The sequence below is a fragment of the Monopterus albus genome, unplaced genomic scaffold (assembly GCF_001952655.1).
Source record: "Monopterus albus unplaced genomic scaffold, M_albus_1.0 scaffold208.1, whole genome shotgun sequence".
NCBI lineage: Eukaryota > Metazoa > Chordata > Actinopteri > Synbranchiformes > Synbranchidae > Monopterus > Monopterus albus.
Window position 1 is genome coordinate 137,170 of NW_018128088.1, and position 16,323 is coordinate 153,492.

Here is a 16,323-nt window from a genome sequence, read left to right on the forward strand (position 1 = left end):
AAAATAATGTGTTACTTAAAACTTTTGGAGATGCAGCTGAATTAAAGCATGAGTAATGTTGTGCTATTACTGTGAAACCATAAACACACTTTCACTTCTTTCAGCCGTGCATAACAATCTTGTTTACCTGATTTTTTTCTACCCTCCAACAGCTGTTCCACAATATCTCTGGTCTCTTACATCTGAAACTGATTTTACCCCCAGTCCTAATCAACAGATAGGGAACCATTATCACTCTGATAAGGGAAGGTGCACTGGCTGATTGAAGTAGTCTATGAAGACTATGCAAGCATGAGAGAGCAAGGAATTCCCTGCCCCTATATGACCAAGTACCATTATTTCCCCTAACTTGCTGCTATTTTGGCTCCATAATACTAGTGTTTATCTACACCAAACGTTTGGTTTGACTGCATTTACCATTTAACCCCATGAGTGGCTCAGAAGATAAAAACTGAACTAAAGACAATGAAAACCATGTGCTGTGTTATGGGGCTGGCTCTTTTTCTTTAGTCTGGGCATAAGTGCTGCCTCAGCGGCTTTTGACTTTAGCTGTGGCACCATCTCTGATGTAGTAGGTCATACTGATTTGGCACAGGAAGCCCACATGACTTCTGTGTGGCAATGTTTGTAGTTGTTGACATCAGATACTATATGTTTGAAGACAATCTGTTCTCTTTCACTGAGAGAGATATGTAAGAACAACATTGCCTCTGGTGTTGCTATAGTGAGAAGCTGGAATTTGGATAACTTTAAGGCAGCAAAGGACCATTCTATCAGTCAAGCTTTGAGTTTCTTCCTCCATAGATCCTCTCCAGACAACCACGAAGCTTAAGATGCTTTCATCTCATTAGTCCTTTGGACCATTTGCAATCTTTAGATCCTCAACAAAAGTAAACATAACTCTGGTTTCTTTTAATGTTAAGTGTATTTATTGTGCTAATCAGGTACTAACTACAGAAGTGCTCTCACTGAGCATGAGTATGCCACATAACCACAACACCCACACTTAGATTTAGGCTGGGGACCTGTGTTGCATACCCATTGTCTTTCCTGTCGACATCTTCAGCAGCTAAATAAAAATGCTGTAATATTAATTTCCAGTTTTGAAAAACATTTTATACTGAACTTTACTTACGTTACTTTCATTCAACCACAGCCTTTCAGAAGGCTACACTGGGCAACACAGCTTACAAAAACTGTGGGCTGCATCAGAAGCACTGATGCTAATGTGTAACCAGTTTCTAAAGTCTTCTCTACAGTAACAAACTGAAACCACAGGAGATCTCTTCTCTCATACAGCATATGCAGCTGCAACAGTGCAGCGTTCTTATTGTACTTGGGTGCCATTGTCCTTGGAAATTGCATCAGTAACCTTTGCATGTTTTTGGAACATTCTGGGGCACCAGGCTGCACAATAATCAACTTATTTGTTCAAGTTGATTAATACTGTGACACATGCATTGTCAACAATCTTCTTCTTCCGCCTTCGGCTGTTCCCATCAGGGGTTGCCACAGCGAATCATCAGTTGCCACCCAACTGATGATTTGCATGTTAAACTTGGAACATTTTACATCGGATGCCCTTCTGGATAATGTCTAACTTTAGAGTTGCCAATCAACCTAAGCTGCACTGTAGGAGGAAATCAGAGCATGCAATGTCAACAATAAACATAACAATTATTAACAAACCACTTAGAGAAGTGTGCAGTAACATAAACAAGATGAAGTTGTCCAGTAAGTGATTGCTTCCAGTTTATCTTTTGAAAACAATGACAAGGCACTTTTGAGTAACAGCAAGTTGACTGTGCTGAACAAACATTTGGCATTGAACAAAACATTTTATCATTTTAAAAAGCAGCATGACAGCCTTTGTATAAAAGGAACAGATGTCAAGTACTTTTACTTAGTTACTATATTGTGTAACAAAGCATACTCACTCTACTTTTCTTGCCTCTACTGAAGAAATCCTTGCTGTATATCAGAAAATATCAGTGTTCTGAGGCATAAACATTTGGAGAAATTAATTAGAAAAGAAAGAATGAGTTTTTCAATGTTTTTGCAGAGTTAAGTTAAACAAATTCTGCTTTAGAGACAAATATTAACCATCACAGAAAATAAATCTTTTATCACAAATCATTCCAGTTAAAATAGTAAAACTGTAAAACTGCACCACCTAACAGGCAAAGGTACTCAGGACCTAATGTGCTACAAACATTTAGGGGCAGAAACAACATTGATGCATCACTTTTTAAACTGTAACATATAAGCCCAGACTTAGCTCATTTTAAGTTATGGTTGAAATTAGGTTAAACAGTAAGGCTACATACTGTCAGCTTTGGTTTTAGCTTGTTGCTATTAGCCTAAAACACTCGCTTTGGTTAGCACATACGTGCAGGTAAAACTTAAAATAACAATTTTCTGCAAGGTTATGTTTGTTTAATGGTTTCAGTAAATTACTCTTATTGGCTTTTTATTGCATATACAGTAATGAGCATATTTGCTGTCATCTCCTCTGATGTTACTTTCTCCTTGGCAGACTCTCTGCCCGCTGTCTGCTGTGTGTGTGCGCAGGATCTCAGCCCTGCCCTTGTTCAAACACCAACACAGAAAACAGAGAGGACAGGCAGTCCTGGTCACTCACACCAGTGAACCTACAAGTTTTTCATATTCACATGCTCTAATTTTCCCTTCCATATGCAAGTGAAATGTCCACATTGTAGCGCCCTGCAGACATTAAGCTTTCTTTGCAAGAGCAATTAACAGGTAGTGGTACAGCTAAGATGGTGGAATGTTTATAGGCATATTGCAGTAATGAAACTGTGATCCAGCAACTCAGTAGACAGGCTTATAGAAAATCTGACCACACAGCACCCTGCGTTTCAGCTCCTTCCACACCAGGCTGCGCTCTCTCTGGGATCCTTTCATGATGCCACGGTTCTCTTGAGCACGACGGGACAAATATGGGATGACCTCATTGACTGGGCCGTATGGAACATACTTGTAAACTGGGAAACCAGCTTGGCCTGTTTTCAACATAGAGCAAGGAGACAAGTTTGAAATCAATGTTCATTGTCTCCACTGAGTGCACATTCCATGGCATGTTAACAGTGCTGCTGTGATAGGAGCTAGCAAGTGATATGGCAAGGTCGAACCAACCCAGTGGGAGGTCCCATACTATCGGCAAGAAAAATATGGCTAGCTAACAGGTTTCACACCAGATATGTGGGTGGTGATATGTTTATGTTCAGGCTGCTGAACGAAACTGACATAACATTTGGTAAGCGGCAGTTAAGGACACTGAGAAACTAAGAGTTCTTTGTTTCCAAGATATCTATAGATCAGATATATCATTTCTAAGGTCACTGGTCATTTTCGTATTAGAAAGCTGACATCTGTGTGCACTATGTTTCAGTGGAACCTCTGTACCCAAATCGCCATGTAACATATGCCTTCATGATTTAGTATTTACTTCTAGTATCCGAGCTGAGTGCAACATACCCAGTGGGAAGCTGATCTGGTCACACATGCCAAGCAGCTGTCCAAAGTAAACTTTATTCTCAGTGGGTGAAAGACCCATATCATTCATCCTAAAAAAACATAAACACACTATTACATAATGAAAGTTGGAGTTTGAGTTTCCATCACTGATGTACCAGTATCATTTAGTAAACCCTATAAGAGCACTGAAAAGTGGAGAGAGAAAACATTTTACTTAGAGCAGTATCCGGGGCATTAGTTTAACCCATTAGGATTATCCTTTTTAAATGAGAGGTGTAAAGCTTTCATGTATGCTCAAACAAAATCTGCACTTAGTACATGTTCCATTTTTCAAGCAGGCTGGAGACAAAACATACTTTTCTAGGGTGAATTTCACTGTGTCTTCATTGTGAGTTGCAACCATGATATTTGCTTTGTGGCTGTGTTCAATCTCTTCCAGCACATACTCTAAACATCTGAACAAACAACAAGGCAGATGGTTAGAACTTAGATATTTTCTAGCTGATCTACTAACGAGCTCTGAAAATAATTCAAGACTTACTTGTGATACATCCTGTTCGTGGCCTCATAGTCTGGGTTTATTGGGTCTTCATAGCCAATCTCCTTAGCCCTGGCTCTCTCTTGGTACATGTAGGCTCCGCGGACCAGTTTGGCACCAAAGTACCAGCCCTCCCGTCGTGACAGCTCAACATCCACAGTTACACTGTCATAGGCTTCCTAAATCATTTACAACACAAATACATGAGAGTTTATCACAAAATTATCAAGTGTTCCTAAAACAATGTCCTGATAGCTGTGTGTTATGTCTCCATATAACATCCTGATCAGTTTAATGATGCAGGAGCTTGTTACTGAACAAGGCTTTTCTAGCCATATGGTGAAACTCAATGTTACAAAAAGTACCAACAGTCTTAACAAAAAAGAAGAGTAATTTTGGTTTAAGTGAAAATTGTCATAATAAACAGCAGTGAGGGAATTGTAGTCCCACCCTGAGGTAACACTGGTAAGTGTTAAAAATGACTGGTTTCTCTCTGTTGAATTTCCTCTGCATTTCCAGGGTCAGTCGACTAATGGCTGGCTGGAAGTACGTCTGCTCGGCATCCACCATTAGTCTGACACCGTTCTCCATGGCTTGCTGGAGCAACAGACAAATTAAAGGATCCGTTCTTTTATTTCCCTGAACCAGGCCTTTGAAAATAACAATAAAGATGTTGTATACTGTTATGTATTTCTTATCACAATTATTTAATAAATGCATGTATTTGTTTCTACATCCTCACCTTCGCCAGGACGTCAACTCTCTGCAGCATTCTCTTCATCTGCCTCTCCTCCTCAGCTGTAAACTTGTTCAGCAAAGGCTCCAGGTGGCCTGTCTGCACAACCAACATACAAAACATTAAATCATTTGGGATTTGCTTTCTCTGTGAACAGGATGGTGGGGGGTGAGAGCAGCATGATTGAAACAGAAACTGCTGTCTTAGCCACATATCTTTTACTATTGAGTTTACATCTGTTTATTGCACCAATAACTAGAATTGCATTCACCGGAAAAATGTAGGGTTTACAAAGGGTCTACAATGTTGGGTTTGGAAAGTATATATGCTTATATAGGGGCAGCATGGTGGTGCAATTGCCTCACAGCACGGAGGCTCCAGGTTTGTGTCCGGCTCAGAGTGAGCACTCCACTAAATATTTACATGATAAAGACTCACCTCGACGTTTGGCACCATTAGCAGATTGGAGATTTTTGTTGTATCATTTATTAAACTGTTCCAGTCCAGGAGATCTATTGTTCTGAAAAGAAGACGTGAGAAACTGACAGTTAAAATATGTGAAATTCTGGTGAAACAGATTCCAAATTAAAGTCATTCAGAATAGTTTTATTGCAGATGACTTAGTGTAGTTTAGCTAAGAAGACCAAACCAGCCAGAGAGTATATTGTACTGATGTAAACAATACAACTGTTACACTAATGAGAGTTCCCCTCTTACCCTGACAAACCCAGCTTCTCTCCAATAAACCAATTCTCAACGTCATCCTTGGATCCAACACCCATCTTAGTCAAGCTTTCCTACAAAGGAAATCTTCACTCATTAAAAAAAAGATACAGTGCAATGCAGTTGATAATTGTCTTAAAGAAGGATAGTGTTCACAATCATGAAGACTTGAACACAACTAAGTAACTCTTAGAGAGACAACTAAAAAAGAACAGCAGTGCAGGAGCGTGCATAATGCTGTATTACACACACCTTGAGTTGCTCCAGCTCCAGTTTTTGCTCCAGAACCATCATTTCAGACTTTCCCTGTTGTGCTGCGAGGAAGTTAAAGAACCTTCTCCATTTAACCAGGACTTCTGAAAACTGGAGCTGATCAGACACAAAAGCATTAATGATCAAGTTATAATACTGCATTTAAACCATATTTTCATGTCAGTGTTTTATTTGCACAAAATCACTGTTAACTTTCATTTTAGAACATTAATTCAGTTTGAGGCTGAGTTGTGACTCCACCGAGTGAAATGCGGGTGACAGTTTCCCTCCTGGCTAAAAAGAAAGCTAAATACCAAATTTTGAAAACTTTATTACTTTTATTTCCCCATTACTCTGTACTGGTGACCTTGTGTTTGATTAGCTGAATGTCTGTGTTAATAGTGACAGTGCAGTTGTTGCCAAATTAATGCAATTTCTAACCTAAATTCTGTAATAATTTTCAGTTATTATTGAGGACATAAAGGAAAACTTACCAGGAAGTGGGGGCGCCCCAGAGCAGTCATTTTGATGGCAGAAAATCCATCTTCAGAAGCTCCACCTGAAATTGAAAACACATTTTATGTCACTGTTGTGTAACGGTCCACCCATTTTATCTGATATAATTCATCTCTGCCATTTATATTGTTGTTTTACCTTAATAGTGTGAGTAGTGGTGTAGTCATTATTGTAATAACAACCACATACTAACTAACATACATTATCCTTCTTAATCATTTGTTCAGAAACCTTCTATTTACCAGAGGCTTTAATGCAGTTTATGAATGTCTCCATTTGGCTGTCACATTTGGCCTCATCTGCATAGAAGTAGGTGCGGGCACTGATAACCCCCCCACGCCTGTCCCCAAACTGACGATGAGCCTTGTACTTCTTCTCACGATGATCAGAATCTGGAGTGAAAACAAAGCAACATTAGCTGCTTCACACTGCAAAAAAAAAAAAAGTTGTCACTCCCACCTTAAAGCTTTTTTCTCACATATTTTTGACAGCATTTTAAATTTCGATGAATATTCAGAGCAGATCGGGATTCCATTTTATTAATGAGATCATTTATGCATTCATTCAGAAATTATACTAAATAATGCTAAAAAACAAAAGACACTTTCAGGAACAACATTTCAAAGTTAATAAAAACAACTTCTGTTTATTCATCAGTTTGAATGTGTAGCCATCAGAATCATTTCAGTCCTACAGAAGAAATGGTTTATGGGAACTTTGACTTGATTAATGATAGTTTTAGTTGGAGGTGACAAGTCTTTCTCAAAATAATATGAAATTTCTGTCTAAACATCATCATCATCACTAATGAAAGAGTGATACAGATCGTGTGTTTTTATGTTGCTATTGATAAAGTAATTCTCATAACCAACAAGATTTAGAAGTAAGATCAGAGAAAGCACCGCTATTTGACTGCTCAAACATCAACCACGACTGTAAAAACCACCTTGACTGGACACTAGACTGGACATTTCTGACCCCACTAAATATAATCAGTGCTATCCAGGGTACGGATCATAACTGCATGAACAGCCCACACCTGACCCGACACTTGGCAGAGATTTATGCTGAGTTCCAACTAAGCTGAAGCAGCTGAATATCAAAGCATAGCAGTAGCTCAGCTTTACAACTCCCCGCTCTGCCTGCTAACTGCTAGAGATTATGCTGTAGCTGCAAATTTGGATATAGAACACTTTCGGTTCAAGGCAAAACAGTTATTTTCAACAAATATACACACCTGGACTTTCTTTCTCTGCTTCAGAAACACATGATCTGAAAAAGAATGAGCGATTAGTATTAGAACAGCAAAAATTACTGTCATTGTTGTCTAACTAAAACATTTTACTTTACATAACATATAGGAACTTAATTACACAGTCAATCATTTCTCATACAATCAGAGCCCACTGATAAATTAATAGCTTCTTATGCCACTTTGAAATTGGCTGATCACAAAAACATTTTGCCAAAAAGGTTTTACAACCTACAGAGGCTAGATATTGAACTATGAAAAAAAAGAAAAGAAAATGTCTGTCTTAAATGTTGGCACATGGCTAACGTTTGTCTTCCATGTTTTAACCAGCTTAGTGGGGCTTCATGCAGTTCTTGTGACCTCTCATGTTACACAGCATATCAGGTGGTGTGACGTGAGAGATTAGGGTGACATGAGAGGTCTGCTATGCAACAGTCTTTCCTTTCTGTGAATTCAAATAGTGTCTTTCTTTTATAAAGAGAACTGGAGTCTAAATAAAAACGTGTTAATGGGTATGTACATGTCCTTGTGTAAAGTTCAGCACATGTATGCTTGTCTTTAGTAACATCATGCTCTGTTTAAAAATAAGGTAGGCCTAATTTCCTCCTCAGGGGATTGCACAATACATCCATGTATGTGTGTGTGTGTATGGGTGTGTGCCCCATGCCTAGCAGCCTCAGCCAATCAGAAGAGAAGGGTTTGTCCCAGCTGACCAATAGAGGACAAGCACTGTTTTACTATAGTAGTGATCAAACAAGACACATTGGATTTTTATTACAGACTATTTACTACTTGGAGGAAACACAGTATGGATTTTCATGACTGGTGTAGACTTGTTAACAACTACAATACAATCCTAAAGTGCTTAAACTGGAATAACTTGATCTGATACAAAATAGCTGAGTGGAATTTGTTGGGACACTATGTTCTTTACACTATGTTCTTTGTGTAAATGAGGGAGCCAAAGGATGATTTGCAGAAAGAAAACATATATTGTCAGCCTGGGGAAAAACTCATATTCCCAGAGAATTAAATAAAAATGGTTTGCTCATACTTTTAACCTGTATTTCAAACATCAGTGCCATATGTTTTGATGTGAAATCACTCCGCATATTCTTTACACTTCCATCGTGGTCGGGTTACCCTGCTGCAACGAGTAACAGTATAATAAGACAGTAGGACCACAGACCTTAATCTTTTAGTGTCCTTCTGTTCAGTCACATGTAATCACTACTTACTCCATTTCCTTCTTCTCTGCCTCCTCTTGTGACAAGTCCTCTTCAACACTATAGTCCAAAACTGCCCCCACACCAAAGGCCCGATTCTTCCTAATTAAGGGTCTGATGGATTCGTGGTCTTCTCCTGCCACAAACTGGCCATAAAAGGTCATCTTCATCAGCTTCTCAAACATCCACCTCCCAAGCACCTTCTTACTCAGCTCCATCAACTGATAAAGAAAGGAGAAGTTATACCTCAGCTGTTTATTTAACAGCTCACCTTGAAATCCATTAGATGATAAGGCTAAATTTTATTTACTGACCATTCACTTAATTATTAGGCCGTTTCATTAATTTGAAAAGCACTCGTTTTCTTAACACATGAAATCGTAGATAACCAACTCACCTCTTTGTTCTTTTCAACGACGACATCAATTGTACAAAGCTTAAGTACCAGCAGACTTCGGAGCAGTTCAATATTACCCTTGCTTTTGTAGGCTTCTTTGGTATTGTCGAAGTCAATGTGGATTTTCTTCAGCTGTGACTTTGTGCAGCTCTTGGTCTGGCTGATAAGTTCAACCGGTACAGCTTCCACCACGGCGTGCCTATTAATCTGTTCTTTTTCTTGCTTGATCTTAGTGGATGGCAATGTTGCTCGACATCTTCCCCATGATGTGTATATTTTCCTGACATTGCTCGAGTTTGCCCGGACAAGTGCATCTCCAAACCTGGTGCTCGACATGGTCTCCTTTCTTGACTGAATGAAACAAAAAACACTTAGAGTGCTCACTTCCCCGCAGTTGATGTGATGTGTGTGCGCGCGCGCGCTGCGCAGTTTTCTTGTTCTGGGGGCGGCGCCTGTGATATGTGCATCGTGTGATCATTGACTGAGCGACATAGCGGAATGGTGATTAGCACTGTTGCCTCACAGTAAGCAGGGTCCGGGTTCGAGCCCAGGCCGACCCGGTGCCTTTCTGAGCATATTCTCCCGGTTCCTGCGCAGGTTCTCTCCAAAGACATATACCTTAGATTGATTGGTGACTCTAAATTGTCATGGCATGATATTTTATGCAGAGCAGCATCTGTTTTTTTAAAGGACTGTGCTATTTCCTTTTCAGTGCAGGACTCCTGATATATTATAACACTAAAATGTAAAGATGCTATTTGTACATGTGCAAGAATGACATAACAAAAAAAGCATTTTGCGCAACTACTGAAATAAGTGTTGGATCCATCTAATGTTTTTCCATCCATCTTTCCTTTCCCTATAAACTATAGTGGAAATGTTTGTACAGATCCAATATATCATACTTTGTTAATGGCTTAACTGCTTCTTCAAATAAAAACAGGCTATTTTAAATGTTTTATCCATAATTCCAGAGGCCTACACATTTACCTAAAATTCAGTTTTGAATGTGCCATTTCCTAGGTTTTGATAGTTTGGGGTCTCCACCAGAATTTTAAGTAGCCTCACTACCAGTATTTTTGCTGTCATTCAAAATTTAAGCCTATAAATTTAAGCCTTAAAATGTAAGCCTATATGATGACAATTTATTATTCAGGGAAATGTTCCTGTCTCAGCATTATGACAGCATTTGCTCTTCTCTTTCCATGCAGTTTTTGTGGGCTATACTGTACCACTCAGTCTATGTTGTATTACTGCACATTTGCCTTTATTGATGATATAATTTCTTAGTTAGGGAAACCCCATTTACTTTTTAGCACACATACACACACACAAACACAAAAGAGTCTGAATAGTAGGCCACTAATGACCTCAAGACAGTATTATATAATTGGTTGTGCAACAACTCATCCTGACACACCCAAAAGAAGCTTGGGAGGGGTTCCTGGGAACAGGTTTGGTAAGTAAACCATGTGCTACAGTGATCTCTGTTCCTGCACTAAAATGTTTCCCTTCAACTCATGGTTTAGCAGGTTTTCTTAAAACAAACTCTGAGTATATAAGCTTCTATTTCTCTACGAAGCCTCTTCCGGCTCTTTTAAACCAGGAACTCACAATGAGACGAAGCAGACCGCTTTAGATTTTATAAAAAATAACTGTGCTGGTTTATTCAGAGGATCACAGGTAAAATTAACATTACACGTCCAGATCTCTCCCACCACCAACCTGCGCGCAGGCAGCTTGGAAAGATGAAAGACCCTGGACCATCAAACCTATATAATTTTAATCATTTTGGGCTAGCCCATACTACGCAGGGCGTCAAACCGTGACGTCACCTGATATGCCAGCTTGCAGCTGACCATAACGTTAGTCAAAACATGAGGATAAGTCAAGGTGTGTGGCTGTTGTTTTTGTGGTGTGTATCTAGAACAATTTGACATGACATTTCACATTAAGACAAATATTAAGATTAGCATTACACTTAATACTAACAGCTCTTTGCCTGCAACCTTGGCCTACATGCAGTCTGCACTGCAAGCACATGAATTTAAACTGAGCAGTTAACAGCCTAAGCTAGACATCCTGTCTCCACTAAACATTTCTAGACAACAAATCTCTGAACATCTATCTAACTAAGAAATAACCTAACAATTATCTCTCTGTAGCCTGCCTTCCCCTCCCGCTGAGAAGATGCTATACACAACACTTATACAGTCGTCATCGAAGCACATACCACACCACATCAATCTCCAGAAAATGATAGCAAGAGACCTGCGATGGACTGGCAACCTGTCCTGGGTGTACCCCGCCTCTCGCCCACAGCTGGCTGGGATTGGCTCCAGCCCCCCGTGACCACATTTGGGGCTCAGCGGTATAGAAACTGGATGGATGGATGGATAGCAAGATAAGAAGATCCCAGACAGATATTAGTTTGTATTTCAAATCCAAAGCATCTTTATTAATGTTACATCTTATAGTTATCCTTTCATGGTAAAATATACTTGAGTATTTTCATTTTCTGTTACTTTATACATTGACTTCACTACATTTTAGATGCAAATAATGTACTTTACACTACACTAAATTGATTTTATATTTAGTTGCTAGTTACCTTTCAGAACCGGATTAATACATGAATTAATTATATGGTAAAAAAAAAATAAAAATAAAAAAAAAACCAGCTGCCCAGCAGTAATTCAAATTAAATGCATATAAGCTAGTTAAAACTAGCTCCCCCTTTGCCAGCTGCAACATTAAATGTGATGTACATAATGAGTAATTATAATACAATACAATATTATACCATTCTGCATAATAAGTACTTTTACTTTTAGTACTTGAAGTTAATTTTGATGCTGATACTTTTGTACTTTTACTTAAGCAACATTTTGAATGCTGTATTTGTAACAGAGTATTTTTACACTTGTGCATTGCTATTTTTACGCAAGTAAAGGATACGAGTACTTCTTTCACCACTTCCTTTACTGGAGGTCCTTGGGGGACAATTGTGCAAGAGACAGTCAGAAAAGCATCCTCTGATTAAATGAGACGTTTGCCAAACTACAGAAACCTGTTTTGATAGCTCAAGGAGAGGAGAGCATGCTGAACAACCTGTCCTATTTAATGTATTTCAAAACAGTTTTAGATAAAGCTAAGCTGGGAGTTAAAACCAACTCGAAGCATTATTAGGAGTTGCGGATATACTGTACGTAGTTTGGAGACTGTTTTCCTCGTTTCCGGAAATGGGCAGCAAAGAATTAAACTCATTGCTGTCTGCCGGAAATAAGACGTAGAAGAAGACACAAAGCTGCTCGCTACTAGCGTTGCTAACTTTCACGGAAGCGGCATAGCTTTTCAACCGGTAGCATTAAATATATAAAAAGGAGCCTATACTTGTGAAAGGTAATAGCAGTAGCACGTGTTTGTTAGCGCATGCATTTAATATGCACTGTTTAATACCCTGTATCTCACAGTGTGATAAATATTGGTGCATTTTATTCGAAACAGGCGCTGGTTAGCTCGACCACCTGACCTTACATTATTAACAAAGAGACTGATATGGTAACTTATCGTAATCCATGGAGTATATAACATGTCTAAAGCTGATTTTCGCTTTCAGGCAACAAATGTACAGTTGAGCCACTCGGTTAAAATACATATTTTCTGTTGCATATTCGCCAATTGTATTAAAACTCGAAAGCTGGCAACCCATTGTACATAACGCTCCCGCTAGCATCCTCGCTAGTTCATGTTAGCTAGGTAGCTGCTGGCTAACGTGAATGGTTGACAGCTAACGTTGCTTGCGTTCTTTAGAATTAGGTTAATACTACAACGAATGTGTTAGTCGTGGCATTTCAAGGTGTGGTTATTATTGCACCCAGCCTGGCAACATACATATTTATAGGCGACTTATCAATATCTAGCTGGTAGAATAGGTTTGGTCGCTTCACAAACGGTTTTATACGCGGGATTGAAGGCCCCGGAAATGTCTTGAATTCTGGAGAAATGCTATTTTAACGTCATGCACGGAAAATTTATTGAATGTTAATGAAATGCCTTTTCAGTTTGTTGATTACTGATAACAAGCTTGTTATCTGTACGTATTTTTCTTAACACACATACTATAGGCGTAGGATACAATGTATTTAAGTAGTCAGGTTATTTTCCACATGATGCTCATGACTTCTTGTAGTATAATATCAATTATTAAGGTTGTTGTACATTCTTACACTGTGTTTTAAAGTTTTCAGGCTTGGATCCGAGGCCCTGTGCCATATGTCTTGAACTCATCCTTTACCACTATCATGGCTGAATCCCTGGTTTAAAGTTTTCTTTTTGTCTAACTTAAGGAAGTGGATGGACACAGTTTTGGATTGGAACTAGGATTAGGATAAGGACCACTACACTATTTGTGGAACAAGAAGTGATCTTAAAGTCTGCAGTTGCCCTCATTCTGTGTCAGCAGTGCCTCTCACTCAAACGCTATGTCGGATGGCCGGATCTATGTGGGGAATCTTCCCGCAGATGTCCAGGAGAGAGACATTGAGGATCTCTTCTTCAAATATGGAAAAATCCGTGAAATTGAACTGAAGAACAATAGAGGCACAATTCCTTTTGCCTTCGTCCGCTTTGAAGACCCACGGTGAGTTTATGGGAAGGTCTTTGCCAAGTCGAATCACATTCACCTTGTAATAGCATCTCCAGTGACTGCCAGCAGGGAATGGATGGAGACGGCATTTCCAGGTCTTTATCCACTAGTGATGAAGCATACTTTGGTAAGGAGTTCTTTGCTCTCTTCTCTTAGGGATGCAGATGATGCTGTGTATGGAAGGAATGGATATGGATATGGAGACTGCAAGCTGCGTGTAGAGTATCCGCGATCTTCTGGTGCAAAATTTGGTCCTATGGGAGGAGGTGGTGGAGGAGGAGGAGCAGGAGGAGTAGGAGGAGGAGGAGGAGGACCTAGGGGAAGATTTGGACCCCCAACTCGAAGATCTGAATTCCGCGTCATAGTGACTGGTAGGTGGACGTCATGAGTGATAGCCAATTAATATTTATCTCTTTCACTGCGACCTGGAAGTCAAGGGGACTGATAGGAAGGTGGACATAAGAGCCATAGGCAGATATGTTTCTGTCTCTCTCCTGGCGAATTGGAGGACAAAGGGACTAGTAGAGGGTATTGTGAGTCATAGGCAGATAATATTTATCTCGCTTTCCCTGTGGCCTGGAAGTCAAGGGGACTGGTAGGAAGGAGTTCGTAGGCAGATATGTTTCCCTGTCTCTCGTGGCGGACTGAAGGACGAGGACTAGTAGAGGACGTCGTGAGTCATAGGCAGATATGTTTCTCTCTCTCATGGCGGACTGAAGGACAAGTGGACTAGTAGAGGACGTCATGAGTTGTAGGCATATATGTTTCTCTCTCTCATGGCGGACTGGAGGTCAAAGGGACTAATTGGATGAGGTCAAGTCAGCTCCTTAAGTCATGAAAAAACCCTAAACTGAAACCGGTCATGTTGGCTGCATAATCCCAAACACCAACTATAGTGACTGGTAGGTGTAATTTTGTCATTTTATATAATTATTTGTTGTATGTTTCATTTATCTCATGTTCATACAAGCTTGTAGTATTGGACTGCTTATGTAAGACCATTCCATTAAAGTTTTAAGTTTTTGGAGTTGCCTGACTTGACCAGACATACTAGAGTAGATTTCTGGAAGTGTAACACTGTGGGGTTCTATGGAAGTGCATTGCATTCATCAAAGAAAAAAATACAGGATCTTGTAATTATTTCTTACTATCTTATAACTTTGAGATCCTGATCTTATAATTATATGCTGAATATTTAATAAAACATCCCTTGTATGTACATTTACAATGAAGAGAAGCATGCAAAAACCCCACCCTTCCCATGTCTCTGTTTGCATCTAGCTTTTAGAATCTCAATCTGTTTTATTGGCCAGGTGTGTTGGGCACACGAGGAATTTGACTCTGGTACATCGGCTCTCAATGTGTATGTGCATATCCCCATGCAAGGGGCAAGTAAACGGTAAACCTGTGTAAGATAAAAGTAATAAGCAGTATTAACAAGCAACAACCAGGGCAAACGATGCAAAATAAGCAGTATAAATAGGCAGTAAACAATGCAGACAGACAAAGGAATGCGCATTGAGATGAGATAATGGGAATAAAGGAATAAAAATAAAGAGACCTGGGCAAGTAAACAGTAAACCAGCATAAGGCTGTGTAATATAACAAAATAAGCAGTTTAGATTTTTATTGCTGCTAAGCTCAGACTTGATAAAAATGACTAAGCAAATAAACAGTGTTACTTCAAGTGTGAAATGTCTTCTACCCAAAACTACGTCCAGATGCTTCCTGCTAAGTTTATTTAGTCTACCCCAAAGGTTTTAAGCTTTGTACAGAAGGTGAAACTTGTCCTTGCAATAATTTTAGGTTAGAAATTGCAAAAGAATTCATGCGAGGAAGTAACTTCTGTCCCCATCACATTTGTCTTATTTCTATGCCAGGGTTGCCACCATCTGGAAGCTGGCAGGATCTGAAGGATCATATGCGCGAGGCAGGGGATGTTTGCTTTGCAGATGTGCAGCGAGACGGAGAGGGTGTAGTGGAATTTCTTCGTAGAGAGGACATGGAATATGCATTGCGTAGACTGGATCGAACTGAGTTCCGTTCACATCAAGTAAGTGTCAGCGAAGATGAGATTTATTTGTCCTTTACCCTTTAAAAAGTTAAAGCAACAAATGTCATCTGTTCTCCTTTTGTAGGGTGAGACTGCTTACATCCGTGTCTTTGAGGAGAGGGGCACTCCCAACTGGGGTCGGTCACGTTCCCGCTCCAGATCTAGAGGCCGCTATTCACCACCCTACCGTAACAGAGGATCTCCCCCTCCACGCTACCAATCACCTCCTCGCTTTGCTATGTCACGCCATAGTCCACCCCCCAGGCGGCACCCTCCACAGCACCACAGCCCACCTCCGCGTCATTATCGGTAGAAAGGCCCATCATTTATAGATGAAGTGGGGAAATGTTTTCTAATTTTACTTTTTTTTTTGTTTGTTTGTTTGTTTTTTTACCCCAGGCCTCTTTGTAGGATGTACCATTTAAAATTTTTTTTTTATTTTTTTTTTATTATTTTTTTTTTTTACACATACATTCCATGGTCA

At 39.6% G+C, this 16,323-nt stretch overlaps 2 protein-coding genes across 6 annotated transcripts; one reads left to right on the forward strand and one right to left on the reverse strand.

Moving 5' to 3' along the window:
- Window positions 1-939: 939 nt before the first annotated feature.
- Window positions 940-9,549, reverse strand: prodha (proline dehydrogenase (oxidase) 1a). The gene is made up of 14 exons (XM_020618581.1): window positions 9,139-9,549; window positions 8,754-8,962; window positions 7,501-7,535; window positions 6,506-6,655; window positions 6,242-6,306; window positions 5,748-5,864; window positions 5,490-5,569; window positions 5,211-5,292; window positions 4,779-4,871; window positions 4,487-4,633; window positions 4,040-4,215; window positions 3,855-3,953; window positions 3,499-3,587; window positions 940-3,023 (listed from the first exon to the last, which is right to left on the reverse strand). Exons 1-14 carry the CDS (start codon window positions 9,472-9,474, stop codon window positions 2,833-2,835), a joined length of 1,869 nt encoding a protein of 622 aa, XP_020474237.1. The 5' UTR covers window positions 9,475-9,549; the 3' UTR covers window positions 940-2,832.
- Window positions 9,550-12,396: 2,847 nt separating this feature from the next.
- srsf9 (serine and arginine rich splicing factor 9) lies at window positions 12,397-16,277 on the forward strand. 5 transcript variants are annotated; one of them, XM_020618606.1, is made up of 5 exons: window positions 12,397-12,540; window positions 13,382-13,780; window positions 13,943-14,157; window positions 15,667-15,839; window positions 15,925-16,277. In XM_020618606.1, exons 2-5 carry the CDS (start codon window positions 13,623-13,625, stop codon window positions 16,150-16,152), a joined length of 774 nt encoding a protein of 257 aa, XP_020474262.1. In that variant the 5' UTR covers window positions 12,397-12,540; window positions 13,382-13,622; the 3' UTR covers window positions 16,153-16,277. The 5 variants fall into 5 exon arrangements, with proteins under 5 accessions (XP_020474262.1, XP_020474263.1, XP_020474265.1 ...); XM_020618607.1 differs by having other exon boundaries at window positions 13,488-13,780; XM_020618609.1 differs by having other exon boundaries at window positions 13,581-13,780.
- The last annotated feature ends 46 nt before the right edge of the window (window positions 16,278-16,323 follow it).